A 23,588-nucleotide genomic window follows, 5' to 3' on the forward strand; every position below is an offset into this window, starting at 1 on the left:
ATAGTTTATTACAAGACATTGAATATAGTTCCCTGTGCTATACAGTAGGACCTTGTTGTTTATCCATTTTATATATAGTAGTAGTTTGTATATGTTAATCCCAAACCCCTAATTTCTCTTCCCCAAACTCACTTTCCTTTTTTCATGTGTCAATATACCTTAGGGATCTTTAATCTCAGTCTTTATAATGATTCTTCACTCATTTTTACACTGCTAGCATTCCACTGTGGCACTCATTACTCTTCTTTTTCGAATTTTTCCTGGCTGTACCTGCTTATTTCTTAATATGAACTTTAGAATAGTAATAGATAATTTAGTGTTACCTTCTCCAATGCCTTTTCTTTCTTCTGACCACAGGGTGAAGACATCTGCTTTTTTGGTTGTTTAGTGAATTTCTTTGGCTTCTCCTTTTTCCCTGATAACAGAAGGTCAATGTTATAAGCGTAAGTCCCATATACTTTCCTCATGCACTTGTCACATTCAAACAATAAAACCACTGAAAATAAAACATTGTTTTTAAAAACTAACAAATTACCTTGGGATAAAAAGTAACTATATGGAGAAATCAAACTAAAAGTGCTTTACAGAAGTTCATTTTAATTACTTTTCTTCTTTCTACTTGGTGAAAATCTTTGCGGAAAAAATGAGGGCAATGAATTCCAAGTGCCAGTGAAATTAAATACAGAAAAATGTTGGGGAAATTATTCCTATTTCTTTCTCTGAATCTAATTTGACAGTGGAGTCACACCTCCTAATTCCAAATTTTTTATATAAAAAATAACTATAACCCAGAAAAACACAATTTGAGAATGGGAGGAGAGAAGAGCTCACAAAAAATCTTTAAAATGTCTTTTGTTCATGCAGGAGGTGGGCTATGAAGGTAAAAATGGAGGTAGAACATAAATGATCTTGTGAAAAACCAGATCTGGGACAAAGTATATTTGAAACTAAGGCATTCCTGCAGTCAGTATTCTGCTTTACTCTGGCTGACAGTTTAGTGGAGAAAGGAGAGAGGCAAAAAAGAGGGAGGGGAAAGAAGTATTTCTCTAAAAACAATGTTTGAAGGTTAAGAATATCACATTAGATCACTGTTTCCCAAATATCAATTATTTGTACACCACCTTCACACTTTTTGCTCTATCTTAAAAGGGAAACTTTATCACTACCATAAATGAAGAACCTGTAAAATGTGCTACATAGAAGATAATTTTGAAGATAACAGAATAAAGACAAAACAACATCAATAATCTGGATAGATTTATTTGCCTGCTGGCAAGCCCTGAGCCCCTGACGTGTCTCTTTGTTAAAGTGGGAGATTTAAGTGTTATAAAATTTCTAAAAGCCATGATAAGGTGGGACATATGATAATGGCAGTGTGAAAAGGTTGGATAATTCCTTCCCTAAAAACAGAAGAACAATATTATAAACAACCATCTGCAGGTACTGGGGAATAGTCAAAGGAAGATAGAAAGTTCAATGTTTATGTTTGAAAGATGCCAGAGCTAAGAGCTGTGAGTTTGTGGCTTTCTTGTCTGAGGGCACTTCCCCACCTCCCAGTTCAGGGAGGAAAATTACAGCCTTGAGTTCTAGGGAGAAGATGATAAAGTTCGAAGCAACAGAGAAGCTGGAATTTTTTTTTTTGGCTGTGCCACATGGCTTGTGGGATCTTAGTTGCCTGACCAGGGATTGAACCCATGCTCCCTGCAGTGGAAGTGTGGAGTCCTAACCACTGGACTGCCAGGGAATCCCTAAGAAGCTGAAAATTTAAAGGGGAAAATATGGAAGCAAGAAAGAGACTTGAGGTCTAAAATGTGAGTATAAACTATGCCCAAATTCCTAGCTGAGTGCTAAACTCTGCAGGTATATGGGAGACCCTAGGAAGCCCCGCTAAAAAGGCAAGCAGAAACTAGGGTGGGGTGTTGATCCTTGCAAGACGGAACTGTTCTTTGCGAGATGTGGGAGTTTCTTGTGCCTTCTGACTGAATGATTTCCCCAAGCTGCCTTTAGCTTGAGCTTCTGAAAGTCTTATAGGCTTGAGGTATCAGAGGTCAGACTTGGGAACTGGAAAAACAAGTAGGAATCTAGGAGGGAACCCAAAAAGCAACGAAACCACTAAGCAGGTGAGCCCCCAAATATGAATATAAATTCTGTCCAAATCCTTGGCTGACCACTAAACTACACAGGCTGGTGTGGCCCCTGGGGGGGCACGCTAACGCAGTAGCAGTCAGCAGCCAAAAAACCTATGAAAAACACCATCCACTGCATAGCAGCCAGGAGACGGATTTTGCAGTTTGGCTCCGGCAGGTTAATTGCTTACTAGAACAAAAGTCCCCAAAATCCTCAGAAGAACAAAAGAGATTTCAGAGTTGCACAAAGATAATCTACGATGTCCAGTTTTCACCGAAAAGTTATGAGATAAAGAAAGTGAAAAGAAAAGAAGCAGTCAGAAAACACTCAGAAAAGAAACAGTCAATAGCAACTGATTCTGAAAGGGTCAGCATGTTGGACTTAGGAGACAATAACTTCAAAGCAACTATTATAAATATGTTCAAAGGAAAAATGGTAGTATTGAGTAAGCACATAGAGAATCTCAAAAGAGAAACGTAAAGTATAAAAGAACCAGTGGGAAATTCTAGAGCTGAAAGGCACAATAATTGAAATGAAAAAATGTACCAGATGGGCTCAAGAGAAAATGTGAAATGGCAGAAAAATGAATCAGTGAATGTGAAGTTATCAAAAGGTCATAGGTGTACTGGAGCTCCAGAAAACGAGTGAGAGAAAGGGGAAAAAAAAATACTTAAAGAAATAACGATTGTAAGATAACATTAACTTACAGATCCAAGAAGGTCAACAAATCCCAAGTAAGATAAACACAAAGAAAGCCACATCTAGGCATATCATAGTTAAGCTTCTAAAAGTTAAAGATAAAAAGAAAATCTGAAAAGCAGCATGATTAAAAGTGCACATCACATACAGAGGGGAACAATTTTATCACAATGACTGACTTCTCATCAGAAACAATGGAGGCCAGAAGAAATTGAAATGACATATTTATTTATTTATTTATTTTTAAACTCTGGCCAATATTATGTTTAATGGTTAAACACTAAAGGCATTATCATTGAATAAAGAACAAGACAAGAATGAAAACCACCACCATCGGAAATTTTAGCCTCTGTAAAAAACAAGGAAAAATATTGAAATATATGAGACCAATTTTATCACAATGACTGACTTCTCATCAGAAACAATCAAGGCCAGAAGACATTGAAACAACATATTTAAAGTGCAAAAAGAAAAAGTTGTTATTAACAAAGAATTATATATCAAAAAAACTGTACTTCAAAAACAAAAGCAGGGACTTCCCTGGTGGCGCAGTGGTTAAGAATCTGCCTGCCAGTGCAGGGGACACGGATTCGAATCCTGCTCCGAGAAGATCCCACATGCCACGGAGCAACTAAGCCCGTGTGCCACAACTACTGAGCCTGCGCTATAGAGCCCATGAGCCACAACTACTGAGCCCGCGTGCCACAACTACTGAAGCCCGCGTGCCTAGAGCCCGTGCTCTGCAACAAGAGAAGCCACCACAACGAGAAGCCCACACACCACAGTGAAGAGCAGTGCCCACTCACCGCAACTAGAGAAAGCCCGTGTGCAGCAACGAAGACCCAAAGCAACCAAAAATAAATAATTAATTTTTTAAAAAAGCAAGGGGCTTCCCTGGTGGCGCAGTGGTTGAGAATCCGCCTGCCAATGCAGGGGACACGTGTTCGAGTCCTGGTCCGAGAAGATCCCATATGCCGCAGAGCAACTAAGCCCGTGCGCCACAACTACTGAGCCTGTGCTCTAGAGCCCGGTAGCCACAACTACTGAGCCCACGTGCTGCAACTACTGAAGCCTGCGCACCTAGAGCCCGTGCTCTGCAGCAAGAGAAGCCACCACAATGAGAAGCCCGTGAACCACAAAGAAGAGTAGCCCCTGCTCACCACAATTACAGAAAGCCCGTGAGCAGCGACGAAGACCCAACACAGCCAAAAATAAATTAATAAAATTAATAAATTCTTTTTTAGACGATGGTATGGATTTTCTCCTTTATTCTGTTAATATGGTGGAATGTATTTCCAAATGTAAAACCAAATTTGCATTCCTGATATAAACATTACTTGGTCAATTACTTGATATATTAACCTTTTTTTTTTTACTGGATTTTATTTGTTAATATTTAAAAGTTTTTTATTTTGATAAGATCATATGTTTTTTATTCTTCAATTTGTTAATATGGTGTATCACATTGATTGATTTGCATATATTGAAGAATCCTTGCATCCCTGGGATAAATCCCACTTGATCACGGTGTATGATCCTTTTAATGTGTTGTTCATTTCTGCTTGCTAGTACTTTGTTGAGGATTTTTGCACCTATATTCATCAGTAATATTGGTCTGTAATTTTCTTTTTTTGTAGTATCTTTGTCTGGTTTTGGTATCAGGGTGATGGTGGCCTCGTAGAACGAGTTTGGGAGTGTTCCTTCCTCTGCAATTGTTTGGAAGAGTTTGAGAAGGATGGGTGTTAGCTCTTCTCTAAATGTTTGATAGAATTCACCTGTGAAGCCATCTGGTCCTGGACTTTTGTTTGTTGGAAGATTTTTAATCACAGTTTCAATTTCATTACTTGTGATTGGTCTGTTCATATTTTCTATTTCTTCCTGATTCAGTCTTGAAAGGTTATACCTTTGTAAGAATTTGTCCATTTCTTCCAGGTTGTCCATTTTATTGGCGTAGAGTTGCTTGTAGTAGTCTCTTAGGATGCTTTGTATTTCTGTGGTGTCTGTTGTAACTTTTCCTTTTTCATTTCTAATTTTATTGATTTGAGCCCTCTCCCTCTTTTCTTGATGAGTCTGGCTAAGGGTTTATCAATTTTGTTTATCTTCTCAAAGAACCAGCTTTGAGAAGCCTTATTGATCTTTGCTATTGTTTTCTTTGTTTCTATTTCATTTATTTCTGCTCTGACCTTTTTTTTTTTTTCATTACGCGGGCCTCTCACTGCTGTGGCCTCTCCCATTGTGGAGCACAGGCTCCGGACGCGCAGGCTCAGTGGCCATGACTCACGGGCCCAGCTGCTCCGCGGCATGTGGGATCTTCCCAGACCGGGGCACGAACCCGTGTCCCCTGCATCGGCAGGCGGACTCTCAACCACTGCGCCACCAGGGAAGCCCTCTGCTCTGATCTTAATGATTTCTTTCCTCCTACTAACTTTGGGTTTTGTTTGTTCTTCTTTTTCTAGTTCCTTTAGGTGTAAGGCTAGATTGTTTATTTGAGATTGTTCTTGTTTCTTGAGGTAGGCTTGTATTGCTATAAACTTCTCTCTTAGAAGTGCATCCCATAGGTTTTGGATCGTCGTGATTTCATTGTCATTTGTCTCTAGGTATTTTTTTTTTTTTTTTTTTTTTTTGCGGTATGTGGGCCTCTCACTGTTGTGGCCTCTCCCGTTGCGGAGCACAGGCTCCGGACGCGCAGGCCCAGCGGCCATGGCTCACGGGCCCAGCCGCTCTGCGGCATATGGGATCCCCCCAGACCGGGGCACGAACCCGTATCCCCCGCATCGGCAGGCGGACTCCCAACCACTGCGCCACCAGGGAGGCCCGTCTCTAGGTATTTTTGATTTCCTCTTTGATTTCTTCAGTGGTCTCTTGGTTATTTAGTAATGTACTGTTTAGCCTCCATGTGTTTGTGTTTTTTATGTTTCTGTGTAATTGATTTCTAATCTCAGAGCGTTGTGGTCAGAAAAGATGCTTGATATAATGACAATTTTCTTAAATTTACTGAGGCTTGATTTGTGACCCAAGATGTGATCTATCCTGGAGAATGTTCCATGTGCACTTGAGAAGAAAGTGTAATCTGCTGTTTTTGGATGGAATGTCCTATAAATATCAATTAAATCTATCTGACCTATTGTGTCATTTAAAGCTTGTGTTTCCTTAGTAATTTTCTGTTTGGATGATCTGTCCATTGGTGTAAGTGAGGTCTTAAAGTCCCTCACTATTGTTGTGTTACTGTTGATTTCCCCTTTCATACCTGTTAGCAGTTGCCTTATGTATTGAGGTGCTCCTATGTTGGGAGCATATATATTTATGATTGTTATGTCTTCTTCTTGGATTGATCCCTTGATCATTATGTAGTGTCCTTCCTTGTCTCTTGTAATGTTCTTTATTTTAAAGTCTATTTTATCTGATATGAGTATTGCTACTCCAGCTTTCTTTTGATTTCCATTTGCACGGAATAACTTTTTCCATCCCCTCACTTTCAGTCTGTATGTGTCCCTAGGTCTGAAGTGGGTCTCTTGTAGACAGCATATATACAGGTCTTGTTTTTGTATCCATTCAATGAGCCTGTATCTTTTGGTTGGAGCATTTAATCCATTCAGGTTTAAGGTAATTATCGATATGTATGTTCCTATCACCATTTTCTTAATTGTTTTGGGTTTGTTTTTGTAGGTCTTTTTTTTTCTCTTGGGTTTCCTACTTAAAGAAGTTCCTTTAGCATTTGTTGTAGAGCTAGTTTGGTGGTGCTGAATTCTCTTAGCTTTTGCTTGTCTGTAAAGCTTTTGATTTCTCTATCTAATCTGAATGAGATCCTTGCTGGGTAGAGTAATCTTGGTTGTAGGTTCTTCCCTTTCATCACTTTAAATATGTCATGCCACTCCCTTCTGGCTTGTAGAGTTTCTGCTGAGAAATCAGCTGTTAACCTTATGGGAGTTCCCTTGTATGCTATTTGTCGTATTTCCCTTGTTGCTTTCAATAATTTTTCTTTGTCTTTAATTTTTGCCAATTTGATTACTATGTGTCTTGGCGTGTTTCTCCTTGGGTTTATCCTGTACGGTACTCTCTGCACTTCCTGGACTTGGGTGGCTATTTCCTTTCCCATGTTAAGGAATTTTTCGACTATAATCTCTTCAAATATTTTCTCGGGTCCTTTCTCTCTCTCTTCTCCTTCTGGGACCCCTATAATGTGAATGTTGTTGCGTTTAATGTTGTCCCAGAGGTCTCTGAGGCTGTTTTCATTTCTTTTCATTCTTTTTTCTTTATTCTGTTCCACAGCAGTGAATTCCACCATTCTGTCTTCCAGGTCATTTATCCGTTCTTCTGCCTCAGTTATTCTGCTACTGATTCCTTCTAGTGTATTTTTCATTTCAGTTATTGTATTGTTCATCTCTGTTTGTTTGTTCTTTAATTTTTCTAGGTCTTTGTTAAACATTTCTTGCATCTTCTCAATCTTTGCCTCTACTCTTTTTCCAAGGTCCCGGATCATCTTCACTATCATTATTCTGAATTCTTTTTCTGGAAGGTTGCATATCTCCACTTCATTTAGTTGTTTTTCTGGGGTTTTATCTTGTTCCTTCATCTGGTACATAGCCTTCTGCCTTTTCATCTTGTCTATCTTTCTGTGAATGTGGTTTTTGTTCCACAGGCTGCAGGATTGTAGTTCTTCTTGCTTCTGCTGTCTGCCCTCTCTAAATAAGCTTATATTAAAAAAAAGGAACAAAAGCAAGGGACCTCCCTCGTGGCACAGTGGTTAACACTCCACGCTCCCAATGCAGAGGGCCCCGGTTCGATCCCTGATCAGGGAACTAGATCCCACATACATGCCTCAACTTAGAGTTCACATGCCACAACTAAGGAGCCCATGTGCTGCAATTAAGGAGCCAGTGAGCTGCAACTAAGGAGCACTCGAGACGCAACTAAGTAGCCTGCCTGCTGCAACTAACAGCCAGTGCAACCAAATAAATGTTAAAAAAAAAAACACCACAAAAGTAAAATAAAGACATTTTCAGATGAATAAAAATAAGAGAATTCACTAGTATACCTGCACTACAGGAAATAATGAAAGAAGTCCTTCAGCATGAAAGATAATAACATCAGATGGTAACAAAGATACAGAGACAAATGATAAATATAAAAGACTAATTGTATATATTTTCTTTTATTCTTCTCTAAATGACATATAACTGTGTAAAACAAAAATATACATTTATATATATATAAATGTATGATATGTATATCATATGATATATGATATTTATATACACATATATATATGACAACAATAGCACAAAGAAGGGGAAGAAAATGGAACTATATATTATTTTAAGGTTCTTCTATTTTACCTGGAATAATTCATATTACCTTTAAGTAGATTGTGATAGGTTAAAGAGGCATGTTGTAATCTTTAGAACAAATGCAAAGAATATAACTGAAAAGCAAATAAAATAATTTAAATAATACCCTAAAATTATTTTCTTAGCACAAAAAAAGCAGGAAAGGCGAAACAGAGAAGCAAAACATCTGAGAAAATTAGAAAATGAATAGCAAAATGGCAGACCTGATACAACCATATCAATAAACACATTAAATATAAATAGAATAAATGTTCCAGTCAAAATGCAGAGATTGGGCTTCCCTGGTGGCGCAGTGGTTAAGAATCTGCCTGCCAATGCAGGGGACACAGGTTTGAGCCCTGGTCCAGGAAGATCCCACATACTGCAGAGCAAATAAGCCCATGTTCCACAACTACTGAGCCTGTGCTCTAGAGTCTGCAAGCCACAACTACTGAAGTCCACATGCCTAGAGCCCGTGCTCCGCAACAAGAGAAGCCACCGCAATGAGAAGCCCACGCACCACAATGAAGAGTAGCCCCCACTCACCACAACTAGAGAAAGCCCGTACACAGCAATGAAGACCCAACACAGCCAAAAATGAAAAAAAAAAAGCAGAGATTGTCAAACTAGATAAATAAGCAATTACCAACAATATGCTATCTACAAGATACACAATTTAAATGTTATTTATTCATTTATTTTTGGCTGTGTTGGCTCTTCGTTGCTGCACGCGGGCTTTCTCTATTTGTGGTGGGCAGGGGCTACTCTTCGTTGTGGTGCGTGGTCTTCTCATGGATGTGGCTTCTTTTGTTGCGGAGCGTGGGCTCCAGGTGCACGGGTTTCAGTAGTTGTGGCACACGGGCTTCAGTAGTTGTGGCAAGTGGGCTTCAGTAGTTGTGGCTCGTGGGCTCAGTAGTTGTGGCTCGTGGGCTCTAGAGCACAGGCTCAGTAGTTGTGGCACATGGGCTTAGTTGCTCTGCAGCATGTGGGATCTTTCCGGACCAGAGCTTGAACCCGTGTCCCCTGCATTGGTAGGCGGATTCTTAACCACTGCGCCACCAGGGAAGTCCCCACACTTTAAATTTAAAAACACGAAGAAGTTGAAAATAAAAGGATAGAAAAAAGATATGTCATCCAATTGGTAAACAAAAAAAATCTAGAGTGATTATGTTAATATTAAACAAAACAGACTTTCAGACAAGCAGTTTTACTATAGACAAGGAGGGGTAGATCATGAGAAAAGAATCAATACACTATAAATGTATATGTGCCTAATTACAAAGCTCTAACACATACACAAAGCAAAAACTGACAGACTTGAAAGGAAAAATACATAAATTAACAAGCATAGCTTGAGATTTCAATACTACTCTCTTAGTAATTGATAGAACAAGTAGTCAGAATATGATTAGAGAAGACTTGTACCAGAAAATCAAACCAACTTGACCCTACCTTTAAAGACTACTCCACCTATAACAGCAGAATTCACATTCTTTTCATGCACATCTGGAACATGTGTTAATAAAATTTAGAAGATGAAACCACAGAGTACATTTTCTGACCATGATGGAATTAAATTAGAAACCTACAACTGAGAAGTATCCAGAAAAATCTGAAAATATTTGGAAATTAAACATATTACTAAACAACACAGGGGTCAAAGACAAAATCATAAGGGAAATTAGAAAATATTTTGTATTGAATATAAATGAAGAAAAGATATATCAAGTCTGTGATTACTTAAAAGCAGTGCTTAGAGTGAATCTTATAGCTTTAAATACTTATACTAGAAAAGAAGTAAAAAACCAATGATTTAAGTTTCCACTTTAAGAACCTAAAATAAAGAGGAAATTAAGTCCAAAGTAATTACAAGGAAGGAAATAGTAAATATAAGAGGGAAATCAATGAAATATAAAATAGGCAAACTATAGAGAAAGTCAATGAAATCAAAAGCTGGTTCCTTGAAAAGATCAATAAAACTAATAAACCTCTAGCTAAACTGACCAAGAAAAAATGAGATAAGACACAAATTATCAATATCAGGAATGAAAGAGGGACATCACTAGAGATCCTTCAGACAGAAAAGGATAATAAGAAAATACCATGAGCAACTTTATGCCAATAAATTTGACAACTTGGATAAAATGGACACATTCCTTGAAAGACATTATCAAAACATTCAAGAAGAAATAGAAAACCTGAATAGCACTATATTAATTAAAGACCTTAACTGATAATTAAAAAGCTTCCTATAAAGAAAACTCCAGGCCCAAAAGACTTTACTGCTGAATTTCAGCATACTTTTAAGGGACAAAGAATACAAATACTATACAAATTCTTTCAGAAAAGAGAAGTGAACATTTTCCAACTCATTTTATGAGGTATTAACCTGGTAACAAACTTGAAGAAGACATCACAAAAAAACTACAGACAAATATCCCTCATGAACACAAACAAAAAATCTTTAACAAAATACAAGCAAGTCCAATACAGTAACATATAAAGAGAAAAACACCTCACGACCAAGTGGAGTTTACCTCGGAAGACTGATGTAACACTTGAAAAATCAATGTAATTCATCATATAGGTATAATGATGGAGAAAGACTATATTATCATCTCAGTAGATGGAGAAAAAGCATTTGACAAAATTCAACACCCATTCATGTGGCAAACTAGAAATAGAAAGGAACCTCCTCAACCTGAGAAAGGGCGTTTATGAGAAGCCAACAACTAATGTTACATACTTAATGGTTAAAGATTGAGGGGACCTCCCTGGAGTCCCAGTGGTTAAGACTTCGCCTTCCAATGCAGGGGGTGTGGGTTTGATCCCTGGTCGAGGAGCTAAGATCCCACAAGCCTTGCAGCCAAAAAAACCAAAACATAAAACAGAAGCAATACTGTAACAAATTCAACAAAGACTTTAAAAATGGTCCACATCAAAAAAAATCTTTAAAACTATAAAGATTGAATGCTTTCCCCCTACCATAAGGAACAAGGCAAGGATGTCTGTTCACACCACTTCTATTCAACATCGGGTCCTAACCAACACAAAATGGCAAGACAAAGAGATAAAAGGCATACATACTGAAAGCAATCTAATAAGCAAAGAAAAATTAAGTCAATTTAGCAAGGTCATAGGATACAAAGTCAATATACAAAGACCAGCTGTATTTCAATATTACCATTAATGAACAATTGGAAAATTTAAAAAACCTACTTCCATTTATAAAAGCATAAGAAAATACTTAGGAACAAATTTAACAAAAGATGTTACAACGTTTGCATAGTGAAACTACAAAACATGATTGAGAGACATTAAAGAAGACTTAAATAAATGGAGAGACAGTCTGCATTCATGGATTGGAAGACTTGCCATTGGGAAAAAAAAGAGCAACATACAGCTTCAACACAATTCCAATAAAAATTCCAGCAATATTTGTGTAGAAATATCCACACTTATTCTAAAATGTATAGGAAAAGCAAAGCACCTAGAAATACCAAAATAATCTAAGACAAGAGAACAGTTTTGGAGGACTACACCACTGATTTCAAGTTTTCAAAAACTACAAAAATTAAGACAGTGTGACATTGATATACTGAGGTAAAGACAGAAGAATCAATGGAAGAGAACAAAGTTCAGAAGTAGAGCCATATGTAATGGTCAACGATTCTTTAACAAAGGTGCTAAAGTAATCCAATGGGGAAAGAACAGTCTTTTCAACAAATGGTACTAGGACAACTGGCTATGCCTATGGAAAAAAAAAAAGGAATCTTGACTCTTACCTCATACCACACACAAAAATTAACCTGGAAGGGACTGTATACTTAAATATAAGAGCTAAAGTCATAGAACCTCTAAAAGAAAACATAGAAAATCTTTGTGACTTTGGGGTAGCCAAAGATTTCTTAGCTAGTAAAGCCTGAAACATAAAAGGAAAGCTAAAAAATTATAGTTCACAAAATTAAAAACTTTTGTTTTCAAAAGACAATGTTAATAAAAGTAAAAGGCAAGTCATAGACTAGGGAAAAATATCTGCAAAACATATGGACTTGTATCCACAAATATATAAAGAACTCTTACAATTCAATAAGGCAAACAATTCAATTAAAAAAGATTTAAGACGGGGCTTCCCTGGTGGCGCAGTGGTTGAGAGTCCGCCTGCCGATGCAGGGGACATGGGTTCGTGCCCCGGTCTGGGAGGATCCCACATGCCGCGGAGCGGCTGGGCCCGTGAGCCATGGCCACTGAACCTGTGCGTCTGGAGCCTGTGCTCCGCAACGGGAGAGGCCACAACAGTGAGAGGCCCATGTACCGCAAAAAAAAAAAAAAAAAAAAGATTTAAGGCAAAAGATTTAAACAGACATTTCACAAAAAAGACATATAAATGACCAAGAAGCACGTGAAAAGATGCAAAGAATTACACACACACTAGAATGTCTAATATTAAAAAAAACACACAATAATACCAAGTATTGGTACAAATGTGTAGTGACTGGAACTCTCATACATTGCTGGTGGGATGCAAAATGGTACAGTCACTTTGCAAAACAGTTTGCAGTTTCTTATAAAGTTAAACATACACTTAGCATGTGACCCGGCAATTCCACTCGTAGGTATCTACCCAAGAGAAATGAAAACATATGTCCACACAGACTTTTATACAAATGTTCACAGCAGCATTATTCATAACAGCCAAGAACTGAAAAGAACCCAAATGTCCATGAAATGGTGGATGGATGAACAGATTATGGTATATTTCTACAATGGAACACTACTCTGCAATAAAAAGGAACAAACTACTGATACACACAACAAATGGATGAATCTCAAAAACATACTAAGTGAAAGAAGCCAGACACAAAAGGCTATTCATGATTCCATTTATATGAGATCTTAGAAAAGGTAAACCACAGTGACAAAAAGCAGATTAGTGGTTGCCTGGGATTGGGAGTGGGGAAAGGGAACTGAGTGTAAAGGGTTAGAAGGAAACTTTCTGGAGTGATATTCTAGGTCTTGATTGTGGTGGTGGTTATACAACTGTGCTTAAACTCATCAATGTGTACACTTAAAAATGAATGAATTTTATTACATGTAAACTATACCTCAATCAACTGTGAAACACACACACACACACACACACACACAATAGCATTTTCTCCTTCACTAATTAGTATTGAAAAATAACTCATAAATGACTAGTTTTTTCATTAGGGGAATTCAACATGTAAAGAAAAATTATATAAAACTTAGAAATAAGACAAAGGGAAGACTGCATGTCCTTTAAGTGATATACTGGAGGACTGCTTACTTAATCCTCTAAGAGAACGTCCTTATGTTTGACTTTCTTGTCTACTATTGATTGAAGGCCCAGATACTGTGAAGTTTCATGTTACCTTACAAATTTTTCTAATAGAAATGCAAATGATTTCTGTCCAATAGAAAAGATAACCCCGGGACTTCCCTGGTGGTCCAGTGGTTAAGACTCCGCGCTTCCACTGCAGGGGGCACAGGTTTGATCCCTGGTTGGGGAACCAAGATCCCGCATGCCACGTGTCGGGGCCAAAAAAAGGAAAAAAAGGAAAACAAAGATAACCCCAGTGGTTATGGGTTTATTGCCTTGTATGACATTAGTCAGTGTTGTATCTAATTTGCAATCTTTTTTTAACATTCTTTTTTCAAATGCCTACCAATACCTGAGCCTTCAAATGCTTAACCCTAACCCTAACTTTCCCTGCTATTTCTCTCACTAATGGGTTGAAAAATTTTGACACAAGTTCATTCTATAGGTGTATAAAGTTATGGTTTTAACTTAAAAAATCATACTTTGATGACTATTATTTAATGCTTCATCTGAGTGTCACTTCAAATCATCTCAGGTACAATGAGATAGTCACACATTTTGAGAAACCCATTAGGTTACACCTGAAATGAAAACTTGGAGGGTTATTTCTTAGTATACTGCACTTTAAAAAAAATAATAACTTTATGAGTATTCTGTGTTAGTGTCAGGGTTAGGGAATCTTGATGAAGTCTCTATTATTTATTTTTTCCACGTTGTAACCTACCATGTAGACTTATAAAGCCAATTCTTCATCCCTTGCATTAAATCCTTTGGAATATACCCTCCTCATAAAAGTGAGACTTGATTTTTAACTTAGAAATCCATACTTTGTTTCTTGGATACTTCTTCTTCATCTCCAACTTCATCTTCAGTGACCTCGGACCCAGTGGTATATTCTTCTTCTTCTGAAAATAATGACTGTTGTTTCTGAATTGAAAAAACAAATACATCGTATTAAAACTGTATATTATCACATCACCAATGAATTCTTTCAAACACACTCATCTAAATTTATTTTGGATGAATGAGCCAAACAAGAACTGATAAAATGACCACTGTCTAGCACAACTTTCAGGAAATGGGTGTAAGAATTTCTACATTTAGGACAGGATAGCATTACATTAAATATTTTAAAATTTTATTTCCTTCACAGATTCTAGCAGAGTGATGGGCACATTATAAGTACTCAGTATTTGTTGAACTGCACTTCTACCACTCAATTGAAAGTATTTTCCTTGATATTAAGATTAAATTAGGGACTTCCAAGGTGGTCCAGTGGTAAAGAATACGCCTTCCAATGCAGGGGATGCAGGTTTGATCCCTGGTCAGGAAACTAAGATCCCACATGCTGTGGGGCAACTAAGCCCGCGTGACACAAGTATTGAACTCGTGTGCCTCAACTAGAGAGCCTGTGTGCTGCAAACCAGAGGCCACACTCTCTGGAGTCCACGCGCCCTGGAGCCTGCGTGCCACAACTAGAAAAGAGAAAAAAAAAACCCCGCATGCCACAACTAGAGAAGCGTGCGCAGCACAATGAAAAATCCCCTCATGACTCAACGAAGATCCCGCGGGCTGCAACTGAGACCTGATGCAGCCAAAAATAAATAAATAAACCTAAAAAAAAGATTAAACTAAAATACAATAATTGCCAATATGAATGTAGTCTCATAAACAAGTAAATGTGCACATTCTCTGGGTGAATGTGGCGCTGGATTATCTGAACGTATCGCCATCAGTTTCCTCCATCTATCTACTCGACTGTCTGTTATCACTGATACAAATTTCTATTCCATTCTTGTGAATACTGGTGGCAGATGGCATAGTAATGGCAAATAGGCAAAAAAACAACAAAAAAATCAATCAATCAATCAAACAACCAAATAATTGATATGTTGTTTTGTTCAATGTTCTAAATGTGACTTAAAAGTGACTTTAAAAAAGTCATTTAAGAAAACTTATGGATTATGCAGCAAGATAATGGAGTATGTGTGTTTTAAACAATGACTTTTTAATAAGTGTGAAATTATAGAAGCTGAAAAGGATGATATACATTTAACTAAAATCTATAAAATTAGATACTCATGAGATTCTATTAAACTGAAATTTGATTTAGGAAGAAAGAGATTCATGAAAGTGAAATATAGTTGCTCACTTACCAGCTGCAGTGTCCAGTTTTTCAGTGATAAGAACTATAAAAAAGACAAAGGAATAAGAGATTAATATATCTGCATCTACCCAGATTGCAGCTTCTTATTTTCATATGGATATTGTAGAAGAGTTGGAAAAAGTTTAAAAAGTTCATTCCCTTCTAGGTTGAAACATAATTTTAAACTCATCTAAAAATGATATAGTACACTCTTTTGTATTCCCTGCTCAGAAAAAATGTGTATGTCTATAAAAAAGAAAAAAAAATCAACATTTCCTAGGGTCATTTCCAAAGGACAAGTAAATCACATATAGAGATAATATAATTTTATATTGTGAATTATTTTAATCACTTTTTAATGTTTATATTCTATTATAAATTAAGGAACCAGATTATACATGGATATTCAAGAAATCTAATTTGCTATTTTATATATAATTTACAAATAAATGTTAGTAATTAAACACAGCTATCTAAAGTTTATAATGCAGTTTACATGGAATATTTCATTTTCTCAAGTAAATGCTACTTCAACTAACACAGACAGGAAGTTCACAGGCAAACAGAGACTCCCTGGCTGTTAGTAACAGGAATCAAAGGAATCAAAGCTTTCCAGTCACCTTGAAAATATCTCAGTTTTGAAACCCTGGAAAAACTAAATGCATTACTGAATACAATTAACAAAAAGAATTTCATACCAAAAAATGTTTACAAGACTAGGAGGGGATAAAATATCTCATTCATACTATCTTCATTTCTCAAATCATTATTTGTCCATAATAAACCCTGAAGACTATATTTTTCCCCCAAATTTAAGTTGATTAATTATTAATTCTTTGAGTACAAGGAGTGCATCATCCTTATAGTCCTGTTAACTCAGCATAATACCTTGTTATAAGAGTTAATGCATATTAATGGAAAATTTCAATATTAATTTAAACCGATCAAATTTCTGTCAAAGATTACATATTATCAATTGTTTTTATAAATAAAGAATAAATGAAGCAAGCTACTTACAGCGTTGAGCTCCCCACTCTTGGGGCCCCATGGTGTATTTGGCTCCAGTAAAACATCACAGTCTAGACCCTTTTCATCACAGGGACCACCAGAATCACTTGAAAGGAAAAGACATTTTATGGAGAAGTGTTCAATTTAAGATTTTTTTTTTTTGGCCTTGCTGCGCAGCTTGTAGGATCTTAGTTGCCCAACCAGGGATCAAACCTGGGCCCTGCCAGTGAAAGTTGCAGAGTCCTAACCACTGGACCGCCAGGGAATTCCCCAATTTCTTAAGAATTTAAATGCAAACAATATCCTTTCTTATTGCAAATGTTTTACAAATTGCTCGTTAGAAATACAGTTCTTGAGTATAAAGGTATGCCACTTCAACATTTACATTTCTTAATGCATCTAGTGACTCCCCCAGCATAAGTCACTCCATATGGGGGGAGCACCACTATACTCCAAGCATTGTACCTGCCAGGTGGTGAAACAGGCTGCTATGGTGGATACTGCTTTGAGGACAGCTTTTATTAGAGAGTCCTCCTACCCCCAACCTGACAGCCTGTTGCAACTGTAAAATGATGGAAGTGACTTCATTAATTACTGAATCCAAGGAGTTCAAACTTATGCAAAGATAACCTTAACCATCAATTTCTTTTTCTAGTTCCATCAATTAGCTAAGATGGGCTTAAGTAACTTGGAAAACATTTTTTAAATCCTCTAAAATTGGAGTGTGGGCCCCACCCTTTGGATCACCAGGAAGTCCTATTATTAGTTTTTCTTCCCCTTGGACTTCCAATATTTAGAGATTTTTTTTCCTACCAAATAAACACCTGCTTGCTCTTATTTTAAGCTAACATATAATTTCAGCTAGGCTTTCTGAAATAATGAAAACGACTGCCATTACTGATTTGGGGAGGTACTGGGGGGTAGAGGATTCCAGGATGCGAACCATTGAATAAAGCCGCAGTACACGGTTTCCCCCACCTCACCTGACTGTATCTTTAGCAAAAGGCACAAGAATGACATCTTTGTGTTTCTGCAGATCATCCAGTATTCTGGCAGTTGGGCAGGACAGCAAATCTTCACCTTCACCTTGATCACGAAGAGCAACCATGTGGTCCTTCACTTTACAACCCTGTCACGTAAAAGACTAAATTTGAGAGGTTGGTTCATTATAGAAACATTCCTTTAAAGACAACTGTATGTTTCTGCTCTTCTTTGCCCCGTCATACCATCCTACTAACACTTTTACACCTTTCTCAGTATCTCAAAAAATAATACTCATACAGAAAAGAGCATGAAACATAAATGTATACCTTAACAAATATCCTTGTAACACTATCCACACTAAAAAACAGAATATTGCCAATACTCCAGGATTCCTCTTGGGCCCATTCCCAACCATAATTGCCTCCATCCTCCCCAAAGGATAACCTCTACCTCAACTTTTATGGTTCTCACTTTCTTGCTTTTACCTTTTACCACTTAAGGATGTATTCTTAAACACTACAGTTTAGTTTGTTTCATTTGTATTGTTTTTTTTTGAAATAAATTTCTTTACTTATTTATTTATTGGCTGCATTGGGTCTTTGCTGCTGCACACGGGCTTTCTCTAGTTGTGGCGAGAGGGGGCTACTCTTCGTTGTGGTGCACAGGCTTCTCATTGCAGTGGCTTCTCTTGTTGCGGAGCACAGGCTCTATGTGCACGGGCTTCAATAGTTGTGGCACATGGGCTCAGTAGTTGTGGTTCGGGGGCTCTAGTGCTCAGGCTCACTAGTTGTGGCCCACGGGCTTAGTTGCTCTGCGGCATGTGGGATCTTCCCAGACCAGGGCTCGAACCCATGTCCCCTGAATTGGCAGGTGGATTCTTAACCACTGTGCCCCAGGGAAGTCCCATCTCATTTGTTTTAATACTATGCTTTTGTGATTCAACCACGTTACTACATGTAACTAACATTTGCTTTAATGGACAGTATGCTATTGTACGAATAATCACAATTTGCTTATCTATTCTACAGCTGGTGGATGGGTTATTTCCAGTTTGGAACTAGTCCAAGTAGTAGTGTTATGAACATTCTTTAACATGTTTCCTGATGCACAAGTGCTCATGTATACCAAATTAAATTACTATCAGCAGTGTATGAGAGTTCTCATTACTCTATGTTCTTGATAACACTTGGTGAGACATTTTAATTGTAGTCATTCTGGCGAGCATGTAGTGGTATCTGTGGTTTTAATTTGCATTTCCCCAATTAAAAATGAGGTTGAGCTCCTTTTCATGTTTACTGAACAACAAGGAACTTTCTGGTGTGAAGTTCCTATTGTCGTTTTCTTATTAAATTGTACAAGTCAAAAAAAATCTTAATATGAACCTTTTATGGATATGTGTTGCTAATATCTGGTCCCACCTGTGAGTCTGTCTCCTCAGTTTCAGTTTATTTAATGTAGTTAATGTACTTGAATTTAAAATCTCTCCCTTTACAGTATTATCTTTTAATAGCTTTATTAGTTTTTTGTTCTTTTCTGGCCACCCTGCACAGCTTGCGGGATCTTAGCTCCCTGACTAGGGATCGAACACGCTCCCTCGGCAGTAAGAGCACGAAGTCCTAACCACTGGACTGCCAGGGAATTCCCAGCTTTATTAGCTTTTGTTTCACATATAGGCTTTTTTGGGGGAATAGTTTTTGATATCCCAATGTCCCAGTACCTCTTATTGGAAAGTCTATCCTTTGTCCACTGCTCTGTAACGTCACCTCTGTCACAGTAGCTAAGTAGCTTTGAGTACAAAGTACTCAAAGTATCTAAGTAGCTTTGAGTACAGACATTCCTTGGTATCTGTGGGGGATCCGTTCTAGGAGTCCCCGTATATACCAAAATCCACAGATTCAACTAACCGCAAATTATGTAGTACTGTACGTCTTTATTTTTTTTAATTCATGTATAAGTGGACACACACAGTTCAAACCAGTGTTGTTCAAGGGTTAAATGTACTTCATTCTCTGCTACTGGTCCATCTGTTTAATCTTTATCAGTATCACTCTGTCTTAATTACCTAAGACATAATAAATTTTGACACTGAGCAGAGAAAGTACTTCTACCTTTGTGTTCTCTGAGAGTATCTTAGCTATTCTTGGCCCTTTGTATTTCCATAAATATTTCAGGATCAGCTTAGAAAAGTTCCTGATAAAAACCTGTTAGGATTTTTATTGAGATCGCATTGATCTATATAGGTCAGTTTGGTGAACATTTATATCTTTACAATATTGAGTCTCTGAATCCATGAACATGGTATAAAAATCCATTTTTTAGTTTTATTTTCTCTGAATAATGTTTTATGTTTTCTACATAGAGTTCTTGAGCTTTATTTTATTAGATTTAGTCCTAGGTATTTATTTTTGAGGCTACTGTAAGTGGTTTCTTTTTATAAATTTCATTTTCTAATCTCATTGGTTTATAGAAATACAATTGATTTTTGTAAATGATTTTTAATAGATCAATCTTAAATTCTTACTAATTCTAATGATTTGTCTGTAGATTCTTCAGAGTTTTCTACATTCACGATTATCATCTGCAAATTATGAGAGCTCCATTCAATCTCTATAACCTTTTAATTTCTTTTTCTTGTGTTAATATACTGTTCAGGACCTCCAGATCAATTTGAATAGAAGTATGTTGACAATGAGCATCCTTATCATGCTCCTAATTTCAAAGGAAATTTTTTCTACATTTCACTATCAAGTGTGATATTTGCTGTAAGTCTTATATTATGTATCCTTTATTGGATTACATCATTTCCCTTTTATTTCTATTAGTAAGAATTTTAAATTTTTGTTTCTGCTTTTTTATCATTCCACTCATTCCCTTCACACACATTAAGTCAGAAGTTATACACTCTTCTATGCTTTTAGTGGTTACCCTAGAACTTATAACATGTATCCTCGACTTATCAAAGTCTAATTTGTTAATACACTCCCTAATGCAAGACCTTTTAAACTCCATTTCATCACTCTTCCAACTTATAGGCTATTATTATGGGTTTTAATATTATACACTAAAATGTATAGTATATATCAATTATTTTAAAATTGTCTATATGATTAATGTAATTATACATTTATTATAAACACACACATAAAGCATTACCACTATTGTTTTACTATTATTGTTTCATACAGCCAATGTTCATTTAGATTTAGCAATATATTCTTTCTTTGGTCTTCATTCCTTCCTGTATCTTGAGAATATCCATTAGTATTTCCTTTAAAAAAAATTATTTATTTATTTTTATTTATCTGGCTGCACCAGGTCTTAGCTGCATCATGTGAGATCTTTGTTGCAGCATGTGGGATATCTTTAGTTGTGGCACGTGGGCTCTTAGTTGTGGTATGTGGGATCTAGTTCTCTGACCAAGGATCAAACCCGGGCTCCCTGCATTGGGAGCGTGTAGTCTTAACCACTGGACCTCCAGGGAAGTCCCAGTATTTCCTTTTTAAAGCAGTTTGCTAGTTGCAAATTCTTTCAATTTTTCTTTGCCTAAAAAATCTTTATTTTGCTTTCATTCTCAAAGGATATTTAAGGAAGGCACAGATTTTCTAGATTATTAACTATTTCTTTTGTCACACTGCAGACCTAGTGGAGGGACTTCCCTGGTGGCGCAGTGGTTAAGAATCCGCCTGCCAATGCAGGGGACACGGGTTCGAGTCCTGGTACGGGAAGATCCCACATGGCATGAAGCAACTAAGCTCATGCGCCACAACTACTGAACCTGCGCTCTAGAGTCCGTGAGCCACAACTACTGAGCCCAGGCCCCTAGAGCCTATGCTCTGCAACAAGAGAAGCCACCGCAATGAGAAGACCGCACACCACAACAGAGTAGCCCCTGCCCGCCACAACTAGAGGAAGCCCGTGTGCAGCAACGAAGACCCAACACAGCCAAAAATAAATAAATAAATAAATAAATTTATAAAAACAAACAAAAAAGACCTAGTGGACTATACCTTGGCTTCCATTGCTATTGCTGAGATGTGAACTCTAATTATTGATGTTTTGAAGAGATTCTATACTTTTTCCCTCTGGTTGCTTTAAAAATGCTCTTTCTGTTTTCTGCAGTTTCACTATGATAGGTATGGGTATGATTTTTTGTTTTCCTGAAAGACATTCTTTTTTTAAACTAAAAAAAGTTTTTTTCTTCCAGTTTATTGAGATATAATTGACCTACATCACTGCAGAAGTTTAAGGAATACAGCATAATGATTTGATTTACATACATTATTAAGTTATTATCACAACAAGCTCAGTGAACATCCATCATCTCATATACGTACAGAATTCAAGAAATAGAATATTTTTTTCTCTTGGGACAAGAACTCTTAGGATTCACTCTCTTAACATTTATATATAACAGTTATATTTATCATGTTGTATATTACAGGATTTCTTATCTTATTGGGAGTCAATGAAATTCTTGAATCTATAAATTAGTATCTCTCAATAATTCTGAAATATCTTAGCCATTATCTCTTCAAATTTTGCCTCTGATCCATTCTTTTTCTCTTCTAAGGGGAAACCCCATTAAAAACTTAGACCTTCTCACACAAAAACACAAATGCTGTATGATTCCACAATAGAGGTAGTCAAATTCATAGAGACAAAGTAGAGTGGTGGTTGCCAGGAGGCAATGGGAATTGTTCATTAGGTAGAGAGTTTCAGCTTTGCAAGAGGAAAGAGTTCTGGAGATGGGCTGCACAACAACAGGAATATATTTAACATTACTGAATTGTATGCTTAAAAAATGATGATGGGGACTTCCCTGGTGGCGCAGTGGTTAAGAATCCACCTGCCAGTGCAGGGGACATGGGTTTGAGCCCTGCTCCGGGAAGATCCCACATGCCGCGGAGCAACTAAGCATGTGCGCCACAACTACTGAGCCTGTGCTCTAGAGCCCGCGAGCCACAACTACTGAGCCCATGTGCCACAACTACTGAAGCCTGCGCGCCTAGAGCCCGTGCTCTGCAACAAGAGAAGCCACCGAATTGAGAAATCCATGCACCACAACAAAGAGTAGCCCCTGCTCGCCGCAACTAGAGAAAGCCTGTGCACAGCAACGGAGGCTCAATGCAACCAAAAAAAAAAAAAAAAGGTGACAAATTTATGTTATGTTCACTTTACAGTTAAAAAATATTAGACATGTACTCTTTAGGTCTCTTACTTTCTTTTATATTTCTCATAATTTTGTCTGTCTGTGCTTCATTCTGGATAGTTTCTTCTGACTTTTATCTTTCATTTTACTAATTTTTCAGCTATAACTAAGTTGCTGTTAAATTTGCCACTGATCTTAAATTTGTTATTATGTTTTTCAGTAGTAGCATTTCTATTTGTTTTTATTTAAACTCTCTGTCACTTTAAAAAAATTATTTATTTATTTGGCTGTGCTGAGTCTTAGTTGTGGCATGTGGAATCTTTTCAGTTGCTGCATGCGGGATCTTTAGTTGCGTCCATGTGAACTCTTAGTTGAGGCATGTGGGATCTACTTCCCTGACCAGGGATCGAACCCAGGCCCCCTGCATTGGGAGCGTGGAGTCTTAGCTATTGGATCACCAGGGAAGTCCCTCTTTGTCACTTTTTATAGTTTATAATTCCCTGTCAAAAATTTCTGAACTTGGCTTCTATCAACTTAAACTAGTAATCTTATTATGTGTCAGTAATTCCAATATGTGAGTTCTCTGTCATTTATTTTTGTTGTCTAAGTTCTGCTGTTCCCATTCTTGGTAACTTATTTTCATCTATGTCAGGTTATCTTTGTATGCTGAATATTTTGTTTAAAAAATTTTTTGTAGAAACAATTTGAGGTATAGAATAATGTTCTCTTTCTTCAAAGAGGATGTTTACTGCTTTTGCCAGATGCCTGGGGACCATGGCAATCCAGGATTACCTTAACCCAAGT

The 23,588-nt window shown here is 37.2% G+C and overlaps 1 protein-coding gene across 3 annotated transcripts in view; it reads right to left on the bottom strand.

The window, feature by feature from the left end:
* Positions 1-23,588, bottom strand: part of SANBR (SANT and BTB domain regulator of CSR) — a 68,220-nt gene that overhangs the window by 7,463 nt on the left and 37,169 nt on the right. For all 3 annotated transcript variants that reach the window (XM_081254623.1, XM_081254622.1, XM_081254624.1), the window contains 5 exons: positions 17,635-17,780; positions 16,661-16,757; positions 15,654-15,686; positions 14,325-14,424; positions 324-415 (listed from right to left, as the gene is read on the bottom strand). In XM_081254623.1, the coding sequence (XP_081110749.1) occupies positions 324-415; positions 14,325-14,424; positions 15,654-15,686; positions 16,661-16,757; positions 17,635-17,780 (468 nt within the window). The remainder of the gene's footprint in view (positions 1-323; positions 416-14,324; positions 14,425-15,653; positions 15,687-16,660; positions 16,758-17,634; positions 17,781-23,588) is intronic.

The sequence above is a fragment of the Mesoplodon bidens genome, assembly GCF_964165515.1.
Source record: "Mesoplodon bidens genome assembly, chromosome: 14".
Taxonomy (NCBI): Eukaryota; Metazoa; Chordata; class Mammalia; order Artiodactyla; family Ziphiidae; genus Mesoplodon; species Mesoplodon bidens.